This window comes from Cetorhinus maximus, chromosome 19 (assembly GCF_964194155.1).
Source record: "Cetorhinus maximus chromosome 19, sCetMax3.hap1.1, whole genome shotgun sequence".
NCBI lineage: Eukaryota > Metazoa > Chordata > Chondrichthyes > Lamniformes > Cetorhinidae > Cetorhinus > Cetorhinus maximus.
In genome coordinates, this window is record NC_135897.1 from 10,769,346 (window position 1) to 10,787,497 (window position 18,152).

At 41.6% G+C, this 18,152-nt stretch overlaps 1 protein-coding gene across 1 annotated transcript in view; it reads left to right on the top strand.

Moving 5' to 3' along the window:
* LOC144693640 (LIM and senescent cell antigen-like-containing domain protein 1) overlaps positions 1-18,152 on the top strand; it is a 158,418-nt gene continuing 140,266 nt past the window's right edge. Inside the window, exon 1 of the mRNA XM_078563485.1 lies at positions 1-144. Within this exon, the coding sequence (XP_078419611.1) occupies positions 134-144 (11 nt within the window). The 5' untranslated portion in view covers positions 1-133. The remainder of the gene's footprint in view (positions 145-18,152) is intronic.

The following is an 18,152-nucleotide window of genomic DNA, read 5'->3' on the forward strand; positions in this document are numbered from 1 at the left end:
CCCCGACGCGGCCAAAAGTGGACTCGGCTGCCCAGCATCCCTCCTTTTTTGGGTTGAAAACTCGCTCTCCAGATTTTTACAGACACTTCGCAATTTCCAAGGGGCGAGGGAGCGGAGAGTGGCCGTGAGGACGATGACGGGAAGGTGAGGAAGGGGCTCTCAGCTCCCCCCACAGGGGGATAGGGGCAAATTGAGGGAGGGAGGGAGGTCTGAGTGAGGGGGGCACTCACCAGGGAGAGAGCAGGAGGGGTGAGTGAGTGAGGGCAAGGGGAAGGGAGGGAGGGGAATGTGAGGGTGTGCGGTGTGAGTACGGAGTAGAAATTGAGGTTGAAGGCAGGGGAATGCAGAAAGGCTGTGGCTATTCCGGAGTGTTGGAGATAGACTTCCCTGGGTCAAAGTTGCTCTAATAGGGGTCGGAGTCTGAGCGAAAATCACTAACGCGCTGAGTGTGTCGGTGTCTCACTGTCATGGGCTGTAAATGTTAGTGTTAGTGTGATGGGCTGAGAATGTCAGTGTTAGTGTGATGGGCTGTAAATGTTAGTGTTAGTGTGATGGGCTGAGAATGTTAGTGTTAGTGTGATGGGCTGTAAATGTTAGTGTTAGTGTGATGGGCTGAGAATGTTAGTGTTAGTGTGATGGGCTGTAAATGTTAGTGTTAGTGTGATGGGCTGAGAATGTTAGTGTTAGTGTGATGGGCTGAGAATGTTAGTGTTAGTGTGATGGGCTGTAAATGTTAGTGTTAGTGTGATGGGCTGAGAATGTTAGTGTTAGTGTGATGGGCTGTAAATGTCAGTGTTAGTGTGATGGGCTGAGAATGTTAGTGTTAGTGTGATGGGCTGAGAATGTTAGTGTTAGTGTGATGGGCTGTAAATGTTAGTGTTAGTGTGATGGGCTGAGAATGTCAGTGTTAGTGTGATGGGCTGTAAATGTCAGTGTTAGTTTGATGGGCTGAGAATGGTAGTGTTAGTGTGATGGGCTGAGAATGTTAGTGTTAGTGTGATGGGCTAGGAATGTTAGTGTTAGTGTGATGGGCTGTAAATGTCAGTGTTAGTGTGATGGGCTGAGAATGTTAGTGTTAGTGTGATGGGCTGTAAATGTCAGTGTTAGTGTGATGGGCTGAGAATGTTAGTGTTAGTGTGATGGGCTGTAAATGTTAGTGTTAGTGTGATGGGCTGAGAATGTTAGTGTTAGTGTGATGGGCTGTAAATGTCAGTGTTAGTGTGATGGGCTGAGAATGTTAGTGTTAGTGTGATGGGCTGTAAATGTTAGTGTTAGTGTGATGGGCTGAGAATGTTAGTGTTAGTGTGATGGGCTGTAAATGTTAGTGTTAGTGTGATGGGCTGAGAATGTTAGTGTTAGTGTGATGGGCTGAGAATGTTAGTGTTAGTGTGATGGGCTGTAAATGTTAGTGTGATGGGCTGAGAATGTTAGTGTTAGTATGATGGGCTGAGAATGTTAGTGTTAGTGTGATGGGCAGAGAATGTTAGTGTTAGTGTGATGGGCTGAGAATGTAAGTGTTAGAGTGATGGGCTGTAAATGTTAGTGTTAGTGTGATGGGCTGAGAATGTTAGTGTTAGTGTGATGGGCTGTAAATGTTAGTGTTAGTGTGATGGGCTGAGAATGTTAGTGTTAGTGTGATGGGCTGAGAATGTTAGTGTTAGTGTGAATGGCTGTAAATGTCAGTGTTAGTGTGATGGGCTGAGAATGTTAGTGTTAGTGTGATGGGCTGTAAATGTCAGTGTTAGTGTGATGGGCTGAGAATGTTAGTGTTAGTGTGATGGGCTGTAAATGTTAGTGTTAGTGTGATGGGCTGAGAATGTTAGTGTTAGTGTGATGGGCTGTAAATGTTAGTGTTACTGTGACGGGCTGAGAATGTTAGTGTTAGTGTGATGGGCTGAGAATGTTAGTGTTAGTGTGATGGGCTGTAAATGTTAGTGTTAGTGTGATGGGCTGAGAATGTTAGTGTTAGTGTGATGGGCTGAGAATGTTAGTGTTAGTGTGATGGGCTGAGAATGTTAGTGTTAGTGTGATGGGCTGTAAATGTTAGTGTTAGTGTGATGGGCTGAGAATGTTAGTGTTAGAGTGATGGGCTGTAAATGTTAGTGTTAGTGTGATGGGCTGAGAATGTTAGTGTTAGTGTGATGGGCTGTAAATGTTAGTGTTAGTGTGATGGGCTGAGAATGTTAGTGTTAGTGTGATGGGCTGAGAATGTTAGTGTTAGTGTGATGGGCTGTAAATGTTAGTGTTAGTGTGATGGGCTGTAACTGTCAGTGTTAGTGTGATGGGCTGAGAATGTTAGTGTTAGTGTGATGGGCTGAGAATGTTAGTGTTAGTGTGATGGGCTGAGAATGTTAGTGTTAGTGTGATGGACTGTAAATGTTAGTGTTAGTGTGATGGGCTGAGAATGTTAGTGTTAGTGTGACGGGCTGTAAATGTTAGTGTTAGTGTGATGGGCTGAGAATGTTAGTGTTAGTGTGATGGGCTGAGAATGTTAGTGTTAGTGTGATGGGCTGAGAATGTTAGTGTTAGTATGATGGGCTGAGTGAGTTAGTGTTAGTGTGATGGGCTGTCAATGATAGTGTTAGTGTGATGGGCTGTAAATGTTAGTGTTAGTGTGATGCGCTGTGAATGACAGTGTTAGTGTGATGGGCTGAGAATGTTAGTGTTAGTGTGATGGGCTTTAAATGTTTGTGTTAGTGTGATGGGCTGAGAATGTTAGTGTTAGTGTGATGGGCTGTAAATGTTAGTGTTAGTGTGATGGGCTGAGAATGTCAGTGTTAGTGTGATGGGCTGTAAATGTTAGTGTTAGTGTGATGGGCTGTAAATGTTAGTGTTAGTGTGATGGGCTGAGAATGTTAGTGTTAGTGTGATGGGCTGAGAATGTTCGTGTTAGGGTGATGGGCTGTAAATGTTAGTGTTAGTGTGATGGGCTGTAAATGTTAGTGTTAGTGTGATGCGCGGTGAATGTCAGTGTTTGTGTGATGGGCTGAGAATGTTAGTGTTAGTGTGATGGGCTGAGAATGTTAATGTTAGTGTGATGGGCTGAGAATGTTAGTGTTAGTATGATGGGCTGAGTGAGTTAGTGTTAGTGTGATGGGCTGTAAATGTTAGTGTTACTGTGATGGGCTGAGAATGTTAGTGTTGTGTGATGGGCTGTAAATGTTAGTGTTCTTGTGATGGGCTGTAAATGTTAGTGTTAGTGTGATTGGCTGTAAATGTTAGTGTTAGTGTGATGGGCTGAAAATGTTAGTGTTAGTGTGATGGGCTGTAAATGTTAGTGTTAGTGTGATGTGCTGAGAAAGTTAGTGTGAGTGTGATGGGCTGTAAACGTTAGTGTTAGTGTGATGGGCTGTAAATGTTTGCGTTAGTGTGATGGGCTGAGAATGTTAGTGTTAGTGTGATGGGCTGAGAATGTTAGTGTTAGGGTGATGGGCTGTAAATGTTAGTGTTAGTGTGATGGGCTGTAAATGTTAGTGTTAGTGTGATGCGCGGTGAATGTCAGTGTTAGTGTGATGGGCTGAGAATGTTAGTGTTAATGTGATTGGCTGAGAATGTTAGTGTTAGTATGATGGGCTGAGTGAGTTAGTGTTAGTGTGATGGGCTGTAAATGTTAGTGTTACTGTGATGGGCTGAGAATGTTAGTGTTGTGTCATGGGCTGTAAATGTTAGTGTTAGTGTGATGGGCTGTAACTGTTATTATTAGTGTGAATGGCTGTAAATGTTAGTGTTAGTGTGATGGGCTGAGAATGTTAGTGTTAGTGTGATGGGCTGAGAATGTTATGTGATGGGCTGTAAATGGTAGTATTAGTGTGATGGGCTGAGAATGTTAGTGTTAGTGTGATGGGCTGAGAATGTTAGTGTTAGTGTGATGGGCTGTAAATGTTAGTGTTAGTGTGATGGGCTGAGAATGTTAGTGTTAGTGTGATGGGCTGTAAATGTTAGTGTTAGTGTGATGGGCTGAGAATGTTAGTGTTAGTGTGATGGGCTGTAAATGTTAGTGTTAGTGTGATGCGCTGTGAATGTCAGTGTTAGTGTGATGGGCTGAGAATGTTATTGTTAGTGTGATGGGCTGAGAATGTTAGTGTTAGTGTGATGGGCTGTAAATGTTAGTGTTAGTGTGATGGGCTGTAAATGTTAGTGTTAGTGAGATGCGCTGTGAATGACAGTGTTAGTGTGATGGGCTGAGAATGTTAGTGATAGTGTGATGGGCTGTAAATGTTTGTGTTAGTGTGATGGGCTGAGAATGTTAGTGTTAGTGTGATGGGCTGTAAATGTTAGTGTTCGTGTGATGGGCTGTAAATGTTAGTGTTAGTGTGATGGGCTGAGAATGTTAGTGTTAGTGTGATGGGCTGAGAATGTTACTGTTATTGTGATGGGCTGAGAATGTTAGTGTTAGTGTGATCGGCTGAGAATGTTAGTGTTAATGTGATGGGCTGTAAATGTTAGTATTAGTGTGATGGGCTGTAAATGTTAGTGTTAGTATGATGGACTGAGAATGTTAGTGTTAGTGTGATGGGCTGAGAATGTTAGTGTTAGTGTAATGGGCTGAGAATGTTAGTGTTATTGTGATTGGCTGAAAATGTTAGTGTTAGTGTGATGGGCTGAGAATGTCAGTGTTAGTGTGATGGGCTGTAAATGTTAGTGTTAGTGTGATGGGTTGTAAATGTCAGTGTTAGTGTGATGGGCTGTAAATGTTCGTGTTAGTGTGATGCGCTGTGAATGTCAGTGTTAGTGTGATGGACTGAGAATGTTAGTGTTAGTGTGATGGGCTGAGAATGTTAGTGTTAGTATGATGAGCTGAGAATGTTAGTGTTAGTATGATGAGCTGAGTGAGTTAGCGTTAGTGTGATGGGCTGTCAATGTTTGTGTTAGTGTGATTGGCTGAGAATATGAGTTTTAGTGTGATGGGCTGTAAATGTTAGTGTTAGTGTGATGGGCTGTAAATGTTAGTGTTAGTGTGATGGGCTGTAAATGTTAGTGTTAGTGTGATGCGCTGTGAATGTCAGTGTTAGTGTGATGGGCTGTGAATGTTAGTGTTAGGGTGATTGGCTGTAAATGTAAGTGTTAGTGTAATGGGCTGTAAATGTTAGTGTTAGTGTGATGCGTGGTGAATGTCAGTGTTAGTGTGATGGGCTGAGAATGTTAGTGTTAGTGTAATGGGCTGAGAATGTTAGTGTTAGTGTGATGGGCTGAGAATGTTAGTGTTAGTATGATGAGCTGAGTGAGTTAGTGTTAGTATGATGGGCTGAGTGAGTTAGCGTTAGTGTGATGGGCTGTAAATGTTAGTGTTACTGTGATGGGCTGAGAATGTTAGTGTTGTGTGATGGGTTGTAAATGTTAGTGTTCGTGTGATGGGCTGTAAATGTTAGTGTTAGTGTGATTGGCTGTAAATGTTAGTGTTAGTGTGATGGGCTGTAAATGTTAGTGTTAGTGTGATGGGCTGTAAATGTTAGTGTTAGTGTGATTGGCTGTAAATGTTAGTGTTAGTGTGATTGGCTGTAAATGTTAGTGTTAGTGTGATGGGCTGTAAATGTTAGTGTTAGTGTGATGGGCTGTAAATGTTAGTGTTAGTGTGATGCGTGGTGAATGTCAGTGTTAGTGTGATGGGCTGAGAATGTTAGTGTTAGTGTAATGGGCTGAGAATGTTAGTGTTCGTGTGATGGGCTGTAAACGTTAGTGTTAGTGTGATGGGCTGTAAATGTTTGTGTTAGTGTGATGCGCTGTGAATGACAGTGTTAGTGTGATGGGCTGAGAATGTTAGTGATAATGTGATGGGCTGTAAATGTTTGTGTTAGTGTGATGGGCTGAGAATGTTAGTGTTAGTGTGATGGGCTGTAAATGTTTGTGCAAGTGTGATGGGCTGAGAATGTTAGTGTTAGTGTGATGGGCTGTAAATGTTAGTGTTCGTGTGATGGGCTGTAAATGTTAGTGTTAGTGTGATGGGCTGAGAATGTTAGTGTTGGTGTGATGGGCTGAGAATGTTAGTGTTAGTGTGATGGGCTGAGAATGTTAGTGTTAGTGTGATGGGCTGAGAATGTTAGTGTTAGTGTGATGGCCTGTAAATGTTAGTGTTAGTGTGATGGGCTGAGAATGTTAGTGTTAGTATGATGGACTGAGAATGTTAGTGTTAGTGTGATGGGCTGAGAATGTTAGTGTTAGTGTAATGGGCTGAGAATGTTAGTGTTATTGTGAATGGCTGAGAATGTTAGTGTTAGTGTGATGGGCTGAGAATGTTAGTGTTAGTGTGATGGGCTGTAAATGTTAGTGTTAGTGTGATGGGTTGTAAATGTTAGTGTTAGTGTGATGGGCTGTCAATGTTAGAGTTCGTGTGATGCGCTGTGAATGTCAGTGTTAGTGTGATGGGCTTAGAATGTTAGTGTTAGTGTGATGGGCTGAGAATGTTAGTGTTAGTATGATGAGCTGAGAATGTTAGTGTTAGTATGATGAGCTGAGTGAGTTAGCGTTAGTGTGATGGGCTGTAAATGTTTGTGTTAGTGTGATGGGCTGAGAATGTTAGTTTTAGTGTGATGGGCTGTAAATGTTAGTGTTATTGTGATGGGCTGTAAATGTGAGTGTTAGTGTGATGTGCTGTAAATGTTAGTGTTAGTGTGATGTGCTGTCAATGTCAGTGTTAGTGTGATGGGCTGTAAATGTTTGTGTTAGTGTGATGCGTGGTGAATGTCAGTGTTAGTGTGATGTGCTGAGAATGTTAGTGTTAGTGTAATGGGCTGAGAATGTTAGTGTTAGTGTGATGGGCTGAGAATGTTAGTGTTAGTGTGATGGGCTGTAAATGTTAGTGTTAGTGTGATGGGCTGTAAATGTTAGTGTTGCTGTGATGGGCTGAGAATGTTAGTGTTCGTGTGATGGGCTGAGAATGTTAGTGTTGTGTGATGGGCTGTAAATGTTAGTGTTAGTGTGATGGGCTGTAAATGTTAGTGTTAGTGTGAATGGCTGTAAATGTTAGTGTTAGTGTGATGGGCTGAGAATGTTAGTGTAGTGTGATGGGCTGAGAATGTTAGTGTTAGTGTGATGGGCTGTAAATGTTAGTGTTAGTGTGATGGGCTGAGAATGTTAGTGTTAGTGTGATGGGCTGTAAATGTTAGTGTTAGTCTGATGGGCTGTAAATGTTCGTGTTAGTGTGATGGGAAAAAATGTTAGTGTTAGTGTGATGGGCTGTTAATGTTAGTGTTAGTGTGATGGGCTGAGAATGTTAGTGTTAGTGTGATGGGCTGTAAATGTTAGTGTTAGTGTGATGCGCTGTGAATGTCAGTGTTAGTGTGATGGGCAGAGAATGTTAGTGTTAGTGTGATGGGCTGAGAATGTTAGTGTTAGTGTGATGGGCTGTAAATGTTTCTGTTAGTGTGATGGGCTGTAAATGTTAGTGTTAGTGTGATGCGCTGTGAATGACAGTGTTAGTGTGATGGGCTGAGAATGTTAGTGTTAGTGTGATGGGCTGTAAATGTTTGTGTTAGTGTGATGGGCTGAGAATGTTAGTGTTAGTGTGATGGGCTGTAAATGTTAGTGTTAGTGTGATGGGTCTAAATGTTAGTGTTAGTGTGATGGGCTGAGAATGTTAGTGTTAGTGTGATGGGCTGTAAATGTTAGTGTTAGTGTGATGGGCTGAGAATGTTAGTGTTAGTGTGATGGGCTGAGAATGTTAGTGTTAGTGTGATGGGCTGTGAATGTTAGTGTTAGTGTGATGGGCTGTAAATGTTAGTGTTAGTGTGATGGGCTGAGAATGTTAGTGTTAGTGTGATGGGCTGAGAATGTTAGTGTTAGTGTAATGGGCTGAGAATGTTAGTGTTAGTGTGATGGGCTGTAAATGTTAGTGTTAGTGTGATGGGCTGAGAATGTTAGTGTTAGTGTGGTGGGCTGTAATTGTTAGTGTTAGTGTGATGGGCTGAGAATGTTAGTGTTCGTGTGATGGGCTGTAAATGTTAGTGTTAGTGCGATGGGCTGAGAATGTTAATGTTAGTGTGATGGGCTGTAAATGATAGTGTTAGTGTGAAGGGCTGCAAATGTTAGTGTTAGTGTGATGCGCTGTGAATGTCAGTGTTAGTGTGATGGGCTGAGAATGTCAGTGTTAGTGTGATGGACTGAGAATGTTAGTGTTAGTGTGATGGGCTGAGAATGTTAGTGTTAGCGTGATGGGCTGTGAATGTTAGTGTTAGTGTGACGGGCTGTAAATGTTAGTGTTAGTGTGATGGGCTGAGAATGTTAGTATTAGTGTGATGGTCTGTAAATGTTAGTGTTAGTGTGATGGGATGAGTGTGTTAGTGTTAGTGTGATGGGCTGTAAATGTTAGTGTTAGTGTGATCGGCTGAGAATGTTAGTGTTAGTGTGATGGGCTGAGAATGTAAGTGATAGTGTGATGGGCTGTAAATGTTAGTTTTAGTGTGATGGGCTTTAAATGTTAGTGTTAGTGTGATGGGCTGTAAATGTTAGTGGTAGTGTGATGGACTGAGAATGTTAGTGTTAGTGTGAAGGGCTGTAAATCTTAGTGTAAGTGTGATGGGCTGTAAATGTTAGTGTTAGTGTGATGGGCTGAGAATATTAGTGTTAGTGTGATGGGCTGTAAATGTTAGTGTTAGTGTGATGGGCTGAGAATGTTAGTGTTCGTGTGATGGGCTGTAAATGTTTGTGTTCGTGTGATGGGCTGTAAATGTTAGTGTTAGTGTGATGGGCTGTAAATGTTAGTGTTAGTGTGATGGGCTGTAAATGTTAGTGTTAGTGTGATGCGCTGTAAATGTTAGTGTTCGTGTGATGGGCTGTAAATGTTAGTGTTAGTGTGATGTGCTGTGAATGTTAGTGTTAGTGTGATGGGCTGTAAATGTTAGTGTTAGTGTGATGGGCTGTAAATGTTAGTGTTAGTGTGATGGGCTGTAAATGTTAGTGTTAGTGTGAAGGGCTATAAATGTTAGTGTTAGTGTGATGCGCTGTGAATGTCAGTGTTAGTGTGATGGGCTGAGAATGTTAGTGTTAGTGTGATGGGCTGAGAATGTTAGTGTTAGGGTGATGGGCTGTTAATGTTAGTGTTAGTGTGATGGGCTGTAAATGATAGTGTTAGTGTGATGCGCGGTGAATGTCAGTGTTAGTGTGATGGGCTGAGAATGTTAGTGTTAGTGTGATGGGCTGAGAATGTTAGTGTTAGTGTGATGGGCTGAGAATGTTAGTGTTAGTATGATGGGCTGAGTGAGTTAGTGTTAGTGTGATGGGCTGTAAATGTTAGTGTTACTGTGATGGGCTGAGAATGTTAGTGTTGTGTGATGGGCTGAGAATGTTAGTGTTAGTGTGATGGGCTGTAAATGTTATTGTTAGTGTGAATGGCTGTAAATGTTAGTGTTAGTGTGATGGGCTGAGAATGTTAGTTTTAGTGTGATGGGCTGAGAATTGATGTGTTAGTGTGATGGGCTGTAAATGTTAGTGTTAGTGTGATGGGCTGAGAATGTTAGTGTTAGTGTGATGGGCTGTATATGTTAGTGTTAGTGTGATGGGCTGTAAATGTTAGTGTTAGTGTGATGGGCTGAGAATGTTAGTGATAGTGTCATGGGCTGTAAATATTAGTGTTAGTGTGATGGGCTGAGAATGTTAGTGTTAGTGTGATGGGCTTTAAATGTTAGTGTTAGTGTGTTGCGCTGTGAATGTCAGTGTTAGTGTGATGGGCTGAGAATGTTACTGTTAGTGTGATGGGCTGAGAATGTTAGTGTTAGTGTGATTGGCTGTAAATGTTAGTGTTAGTGTGATGGGCTGTAAATGTTAGTGTTAGTGTGATGAGCTGTGAATGACAGTGTTAGTGTGATGGGTTGAGAATGTTAGTGTTAGTGTGATGGGCTGTAAATGTTTGTGTTAGTGTGATGGGCTGAGAATGTTAGTGTTAGTGTGATGGGCTGTAAATGTTAGTGTTAGTGTGATGGGCTGTAAATGTTAGTGTTAGTGTGATGTGATGAGAATTTTAGTGTTCGTGTGATGGCCTGTAAATGTTAGTGTTAGTGTGATGGGCTGAGAATGTTAGTGTTACTGTGATGGGCTGTGAATGTTAGTGTTAGTGTGAAGGGCTGTAAATGTTAGTGTTAGTGTGATGGGCTGTAAATGATAGTGTTAGTGTGATGGGCTGTAAATGTTAGTGTTATTGTGATGCGCTGTGAATGTCAGTGTTAGTGTGATGGGCTCAGAATGTCAGTGTTAGTGTGATGGACTGAGAATGTTAGTGATAGTGTGATGGGCTGAGAATGTTAGTGTTAGCGTGATGGGCTGTGAATGTTAGTGTTAGTGTGACGGGCTGTAAATGTTAGTGTTAGTGAGATGGGCTGAGAATGTTAGTGTTAGTGTGATGGTCTGTAAATTTTAGTGTTAGTGTGATGGGCTGAGAATGTTAGTGTTAGTGTGATGGGCTGTAAATGTTAGTGTTAGTGTGATGGGCTGTTAATGTTAGTGTTAGTGTGATGGGCTGAGAATGTTAGTGTTAGTGTGATGGGCAGAGAATGTTAGTGTTAGTGTGATGGGCTGAGAATGTTAGTGTTAGTGTGATGGGCTGTAAATGTTTGTGTTAGTGTGATGGGCTGTAAATGTTAGTGTTAGTGTGATGCGCTGTGAATGACAGTGTTAGTGTGATGGGCTGAGAATGTTAGTGTTAGTGTGATGGTCTGTAAATGTTAGTGTTAGTGTGATGGGATGAGTGTGTTAGTGTTAGTGTGATAGGCTGTAAATGTTAGTGTTAGTGTGATGGGCTGAGAATGTTAGTGTTAGTGTGATGGGCTGAGAATGTAAGTGATAGTGTGATGGGCTGTAAATGTTAGTTTTAGTGTGATGGGCTTTAAATGTTAGTGTTAGTGTGATGGGCTGTAAATGTTAGTGGTAGTGTGATGGACTGAGAATGTTAGTGTTAGTGTGAAGGGCTGTAAATCTTAATGTAAGTGTGATGGGCTGTAAATTTTAGTGTTAGTGTGATGGGCTGAGAATATTAGTGTTAGTGTGATGGGCTGTAAATGTTAGTGTTAGTGTGATGGGCTGAGAATGTTAGTGTTCGTGTGATGGGCTGTAAATGTTTGTGTTCGTGTGATGGGCTGTAAATGTTAGTGTTAGTGTGATGGGCTGTAAATGTTAGTGTTCGTGTGATGGGCTGTAAATGTTAGTGTTAGTGTGATGCGCTGTAAATGTTAGTGTTAGTGTGATGGGCTGTAAATGTTAGTGTTAGTGTGATGTGCTGAGAATGTTAGTGTTAGTGTGATGGGCTGTAAATGTTAGTGTTAGTGTGATGGGCTGTAAATGTTAGTGTTAGTGTGATGGGCTGTAAATGTTAGTGTTAGTGTGAAGGGCTATAAATGTTAGTGTTAGTGTGATGCGCTGTGAATGTCAGTGTTAGTGTGATGGGCTGAGAATGTTAGTGTTAGTGTGATGGGCTGAGAATGTTAGTGTTAGGGTGATGGGCTGTTAATGTTAGTGTTAGTGTGATGGGCTGTAAATGATAGTGTTAGTGTGATGCGCGGTGAATGTCAGTGTTAGTGTGATGGGCTGAGAATGTTAGTGTTAGTGTGATGGGCTGAGAATGTTAGTGTTAGTGTGATGGGCTGAGAATGTTAGTGTTAGTATGATGGGCTGAGTGAGTTAGTGTTAGTGTGATGGGCTGTAAATGTTAGTGTTACTGTGATGGGCTGAGAATGTTAGTGTTGTGTGATGGGCTGAGAATGTTAGTGTTAGTGTGATGGGCTGTAAATGTTATTGTTAGTGTGAATGGCTGTAAATGTTAGTGTTAGTGTGATGGGCTGAGAATGTTAGTTTTAGTGTGATGGGCTGAGAATTGATGTGTTATTGTGATGGGCTGAGAATGTTAGTGTTAGTGTGATGGGCTGAGAATGTTAGTGTTAGTGTGATGGGCTGTAAATGTTAGTGTTAGTGTGATGGGCTGTAAATGTTAGTGTTAGTGTGATGGGCTGAGAATGTTAGTGATAGTGTGATGGGCTGTAAATATTAGTGTTAGTGTGATGGGCTGAGAATGTTAGTGTTAGTGTGATGGGCTTTAAATGTTAGTGTTAGTGTGTTGCGCTGTGAATGTCAGTGTTAGTGTGATGGGCTGAGAATGTTACTGTTAGTGTGATGGGCTGAGAATGTTAGTGTTAGTGTGATTGGCTGTAAATGTTAGTGTTAGTGTGATGGGCTGTAAATGTTAGTGTTAGTGTGATGAGCTGTGAATGACAGTGTTAGTGTGATGGGTTGAGAATGTTAGTGTTAGTGTGATGGGCTGTAAATGTTTGTGTTAGTGTGATGGGCTGAGAATGTTAGTGTTAGTGTGATGGGCTGTTAATGTTAGTGTTAGTGTGATGGGCTGTAAATGTTAGTGTTAGTGTGATGTGCTGAGAATTTTAGTGTTCGTGTGATGGCCTGTAAATGTTAGTGTTAGTGTGATGGGCTGAGAATGTTAGTGTTACTGTGATGGGCTGTGAATGTTAGTGTTAGTGTGAAGGGCTGTAAATGTTAGTGTTAGTGTGATGGGCTGTAAATGATAGTGTTAGTGTGATGGGCTGTAAATGTTAGTGTTATTGTGATGCGCTGTGAATGTCAGTGTTAGTGTGATGGGCTCAGAATGTCAGTGTTAGTGTGATGGACTGAGAATGTTAGTGATAGTGTGATGGGCTGAGAATGTTAGTGTTAGCGTGATGGGCTGTGAATGTTAGTGTTAGTGTGACGGGCTGTAAATGTTAGTGTTAGTGAGATGGGCTGAGAATGTTAGTGTTAGTGTGATGGTGTGTAAATTTTAGTGTTAGTGTGATGGGCTGAGAATGTTAGTGTTCGTGTGATGGGCTGAGAATATTAGTGTTAGTGTGATGGGCTGTAAATGTTAGTGTTAGTGTGAAGGGCTGTAAATGTTAGTGTTTGTGTGATGGGCTGAGAGTGTTAGTGTTAATGTGATGGGCTGAGAATGTTAGTGTTAGTGTGCTTGGCTGAGAATGTCACTGTTAGTGTGATGAGCTGTAAATGTTAGTGATAGTGTGATGGGCTGTGAATGTAAGTGTTAGTGTGATGGACTGTAAATGTTAGTGTTAGTGTCATGGGCTGAGAATATTAGTGTTAGTGTGATGGGCTTAGAACGTAAGTGTTAGTGTGATGGGTTGAAAATGTTAGTGTTAGTGTGATGGACTGAGAATGTTAGTGTTAGTGTGATGGGCTGTAAATCTTAGTGTTAGTGTGATGGGCTGTAAATGTTAGTGTTAGTGTGATGGGCTGAGAATATTAGTGTTAGTGTGATGGGCTCTAAATGTTAGTGTTAGTGTGATGGGCTGAGAATGTTAGTGTTCGTGTGATGGGCTGTAAATGTTAGTGTTAGTGTGATGGGCTGTAAATGTTTGTGTTAGTGTGATGGGCTGAGAATGTTAGTTTTAGTGTGATGGGCTGTAAATGTAAGTGTTAGTGTAATGGGCTGTAAATGTTAGTGTTAGTGTGATGCGCGGTGAATGTCAGTGTTAGTGTGATGGGCTGAGAATGTTAGTGTTAGTGTGATGGGCTGAGAATGTTAGTATTAGTGTGATGGGCTGAGAATGTTAGTGTTAGTATGATGGGCTGAGTGAGTTAGTGTTCATGTGATGGGCTGTAAATGTTAGTGTTACTGTGATGGGCTGAGAATGTTAGTGTTCATGTGATGGGCTGTAAATGTCAGTGATAGTGTGATGGGCTGTAAATGTTTGTGTTAGTGTGATGGGCTGAAAATTTTAGTGTTAGTGTGATTGGCTGAGAATGTTAGTGTTAGTGTGATGGGCTGAGAATGTTAGTGTTAGTGTGATGGGCTGTAAATGTTAGTGTTAGTGTGATGGGCTGAGAATGTTTGTGTTAGTGTGATGTGCTGTAAATGTTAGTGTTAGTGTGATGGGCTGTAAATGTTAGTGTTAGTGTGATGGGCTGAGAATGTTAGTGTTAGTGTGATGGGCTGTAAATGTTCGTGTTAGTGTGATGGGCTGCGAATGTTAGTGTTAGTGTGATGGGCTGTAAATGTTAGTGTTAGTGTGATGCGCTGTGAATGTAAGTGTTAGTGTGATGGGCTGTAAATGTTAGTGTTAGTGTGATGCGCGGTGAATGTCAGTGTTAGTGTGATGGGCTGAGAATGTTAGTGTTAGTGTTATGGGCTGTAAATGTTAGTGTTAGTGTGATGGGCTGTAAATGTTAGTGTTAGTGCGATGGGCTGAGAATGTTAGTGTTAGTGTGATGGGCTGTAAATGTTAGTGTTAGTGTGATGGGCTGAGAATGTTAGTGTTAGTGTGATGGGCTGTAAATGTTAGTGTTAGTGTGATGGGCTGTAAATGTTAGTGTTAGTGTGATGCGCGGTGAATGTCAGTGTTAGTGTGATGGGCTGAGAATGTTAGTGTTAGTGTGATGGGCTGAGAATGTTAGTGTTAGTGTGATGGGCTGAGAATGTTAGTGTTAGTGTGTTGGGTTGAGAATGTTAGTGTTAGTGTGATGGGCTGTAAATGCTAGTGTTAGTGTGATGGGCTGAGAATGTTAGTGTTAGTGTGATAGGCTGAGAATGTTAGTGATAGTGTGATGGGCTGTAAATGTTTGTGTTAGTGTGATGGGCTGAGAATGTTAGTGTTAGTGTGATGGGCTGTAAATGTTAGTGTTAGTTTGATGGGCTGTAAATGTTAGTGTTAGTGTGATGGGCTGAGAATGTTAGTGTTAGTGTGATGGGCTGTAAATGTTAGTGTTAGTGTGATGTGCTGTAAATGTTAGTGTTAGTGTGATGGGCTGTAAAAGTTAGTGTTCGTGTGATGCGCTGTGAATGTCAGTGTTAGTGTGATGGCCTGAGAATGTTAGTGTTAGTGTGATGGGCTGAGAATGTTAGTGTTAGTGTGATGGGCTGTAAATGTTAGTGTTAGTGTGATGGGCTGTAAATGTTAGTGTTAGTGTGATGCGCTGTGAATGTCAGTGTTAGTGTGATGGGCTGAGAATGTTAGTGTTAGTGTGATGGGCTGAGAATGTTAGTGTTAGTGTGATGGGCTTAGAATGTAAGTGTTAGTGTGATGGGTTGAAAATGTTAGTGTTAGTGTGATGGACTGAGAATGTTAGTGTTAGTGTGATGGGCTGTAAATCTTAGTGTTAGTGTGATGGGCTGTAAATGTTAGTGTTAGTGTGATGGGCTGAGAATATTAGTGTTAGTGTGATGGGCTCTAAATGTTAGTGTTAGTGTGATGGGCTGAGAATGTTAGTGTTCGTGTGATGGGCTGTAAATGTTAGTGTTAGTGTGATGGGCTGTAAATGTTTGTGTTAGTGTGATGGGCTGAGAATGTTAGTTTTAGTGTGATGGGCTGTAAATGTAAGTGTTAGTGTAATGGGCTGTAAATGTTAGTGTTAGTGTGATGCGCGGTGAATGTCAGTGTTAGTGTGATGGGCTGAGAATGTTAGTGTTAGTGTGATGGGCTGAGAATGTTAGTATTAGTGTGATGGGCTGAGAATGTTAGTGTTAGTATGATGGGCTGAGTGAGTTAGTGTTAGTGTGATGGGCTGTAAATGTTAGTGTTACTGTGATGGGCTGAGAATGTTAGTGTTCATGTGATGGGCTGTAAATGTCAGTGATAGTGTGATGGGCTGTAAATGTTTGTGTTAGTGTGATGGGCTGAAAATTTTAGTGTTAGTGTGATTGGCTGAGAATGTTAGTGTTAGTGTGATGGGCTGAGAATGTTAGTGTTAGTGTGATGGGCTGTAAATGTTAGTGTTAGTGTGATGGGCTGAGAATGTTAGTGTTAGTGTGATGTGCTGTAAATGTTAGTGTTAGTGTGATGGGCTGTAAATGTTAGTGTTAGTGTGATGGTCTGAGAATGTTAGTGTTAGTGTGATGGGCTGTAAATGTTCGTGTTAGTGTGATGGGCTGAGAATGTTAGTGTTAGTGTGATGGGCTGTAAATGTTAGTGTTAGTGTGATGCGCTGTGAATGTAAGTGTTAGTGTGATGCGCTGTAAATGTTAGTGTTAGTGTGATGCGCGGTGAATGTCAGTGTTAGTGTGATGGGCTGAGAATGTTAGTGTTAGTGTTATGGGCTGTAAATGTTAGTGTTAGTGTGATGGGCTTTAAATGTTAGTGTTAGTGCGATGGGCTGAGAATGTTAGTGTTAGTGTGATGGGCTGTAAATGTTAGTGTTAGTGTGATGGGCTGAGAATGTTAGTGTTAGTGTGATGGGCTGTAAATGTTAGTGTTAGTGTGATGGGCTGTAAATGTTAGTGTTAGTGTGATGCGCGGTGAATGTCAGTGTTAGTGTGATGGGCTGAGAATGTTAGTGTTAGTGTGATGGGCTGAGAATGTTAGTGTTAGTGTGATGGGCTGAGAATGTTAGTGTTAGTGTGTTGGGTTGAGAATGTTAGTGTTAGTGTGATGGGCTGTAAATGCTAGTGTTAGTGTGATGGGCTGAGAATGTTAGTGTTAGTGTGATAGGCTGAGAATGTTAGTGATAGTGTGATGGGCTGTAAATGTTTGTGTTAGTGTGATGGGCTGAGAATGTTAGTGTTAGTGTGATGGGCTGTAAATGTTAGTGTTAGTTTGATGGGCTGTAAATGTTAGTGTTAGTGTGATGGGCTGAGAATGTTAGTGTTAGTGTGATGGGCTGTAAATGTTAGTGTTAGTGTGATGTGCTGTAAATGTTAGTGTTAGTGTGATGGGCTGTAAAAGTTAGTGTTCGTGTGATGCGCTGTGAATGTCAGTGTTAGTGTGATGGGCTGAGAATGTTAGTGTTAGTGTGATGGGCTGAGAATGTTAGTGTTAGTGTGATGGGCTGTAAATGTTAGTGTTAGTGTGATGGGCTGTAAATGTTAGTGTTAGTGTGATGCGCTGTGAATGTCAGTGTTAGTGTGATGGGCTGAGAATGTTAGTGTTAGTGTGATGGGCTGAGAATGTTAGTGTTAGTGTGATGGGCTGAGAATGTCAGTGTTAGTGTGGTGGGCTGAGTGAGTTAGTGTTAGTGTGATGGGCTGTAAATGTTAGTGTTAGTGTGATGGGCTGAGAATGTTAGTGTTAGTGTGATGGGCTGTAAATGTTAGTGTTAGTGTGATGGGCTGAGAATGGTAGTGTTTGAGTGATGGGCTGAGAATGTTAGTGTTAGTGTGATGGGCTGCAAATGTTAGTGTTAGTGTGATGGGCTGTAAATGTTAGTGTTAGTGTGATGGGCTGTAAATGTTAGTGTTAGTGTGATGCGCTGTGAATGTCAGTGTTAGTGTGATGGGCTGAGAATGTTAGCGTTAGTGTGATGGGCTGAGAATGTTAGTGTTAGTATGATGAGCTGAGAATGTTAGTGTTAGTATGATGAGCTGAGTGAGTTAGTGTTAGTGTGATGGGCTGTAAATGTTTGTGTTAGTGTGATGGCCTGAGAATGTTAGTTTTAGTGTGATGGGCTGTAAATGTTAGTGTTAGTGTGATGGGCTGTAAATGTTAGTGTTAGTGTGATGCGCTGTGAATGTCAGTGTTAGTGTGATGGGCTGAGAATGTTAGTGTTAGTGTGATGGGCTGTGAATGTTAGTGTTTGGGTGATTGGCTGTAAATGTAAGTGTTAGTGTGATGCGTGGTGAATGTCAGTGTTAGTGTGATCGGCTGAGAATGTTAGTGTTAGTGTGATGGGCTCAGAATGTTAGTGTTAGTGTGATGGGCTGAGAATGTTAGTGTTAGTATGATGAGCTGAGTGAGTTAGTGTTAGTGTGATGGGCTGTAAATGTTAGTGTTACTGTGATGGGCTGAGAATGTTAGTGTTGTGTGATGGGCTGTAAATGTTAGTGTTAGTGTGATGGGCTGCAAATGTTATTGTTAGTGTGATGGGCTGAGAATGTTAGTGTTAGTGTGATGGGCTGTAAATGTTAGTGTTAGTGTGATGGGCTGTAAATGTTAATGTTATTGTGATGGGCTGAGAATGTTAGTGATAGTGTGATGGGCTGTAAATGTTAGTGTTAGTGTGATGGGCTGAGAATGTTAGTGTTAGTGTGATGGGCTTTAAATGTTAGTGTTAGTGTGTTGCGCTGTGAATGTCAGTGTTAGTGTGATGGGCTGAGAATGTTAGTATTAGTGTGATGGGCTGAGAATGTTAGTGTTTGTGTGATTGGCTGTAAATGTTAGTGTTAGTGTGATGGGCTGTAAATGTTAGTGTTAGTGTGATGAGCTGTGAATGACAGTGTTAGTGTGATGGGCTGAGAA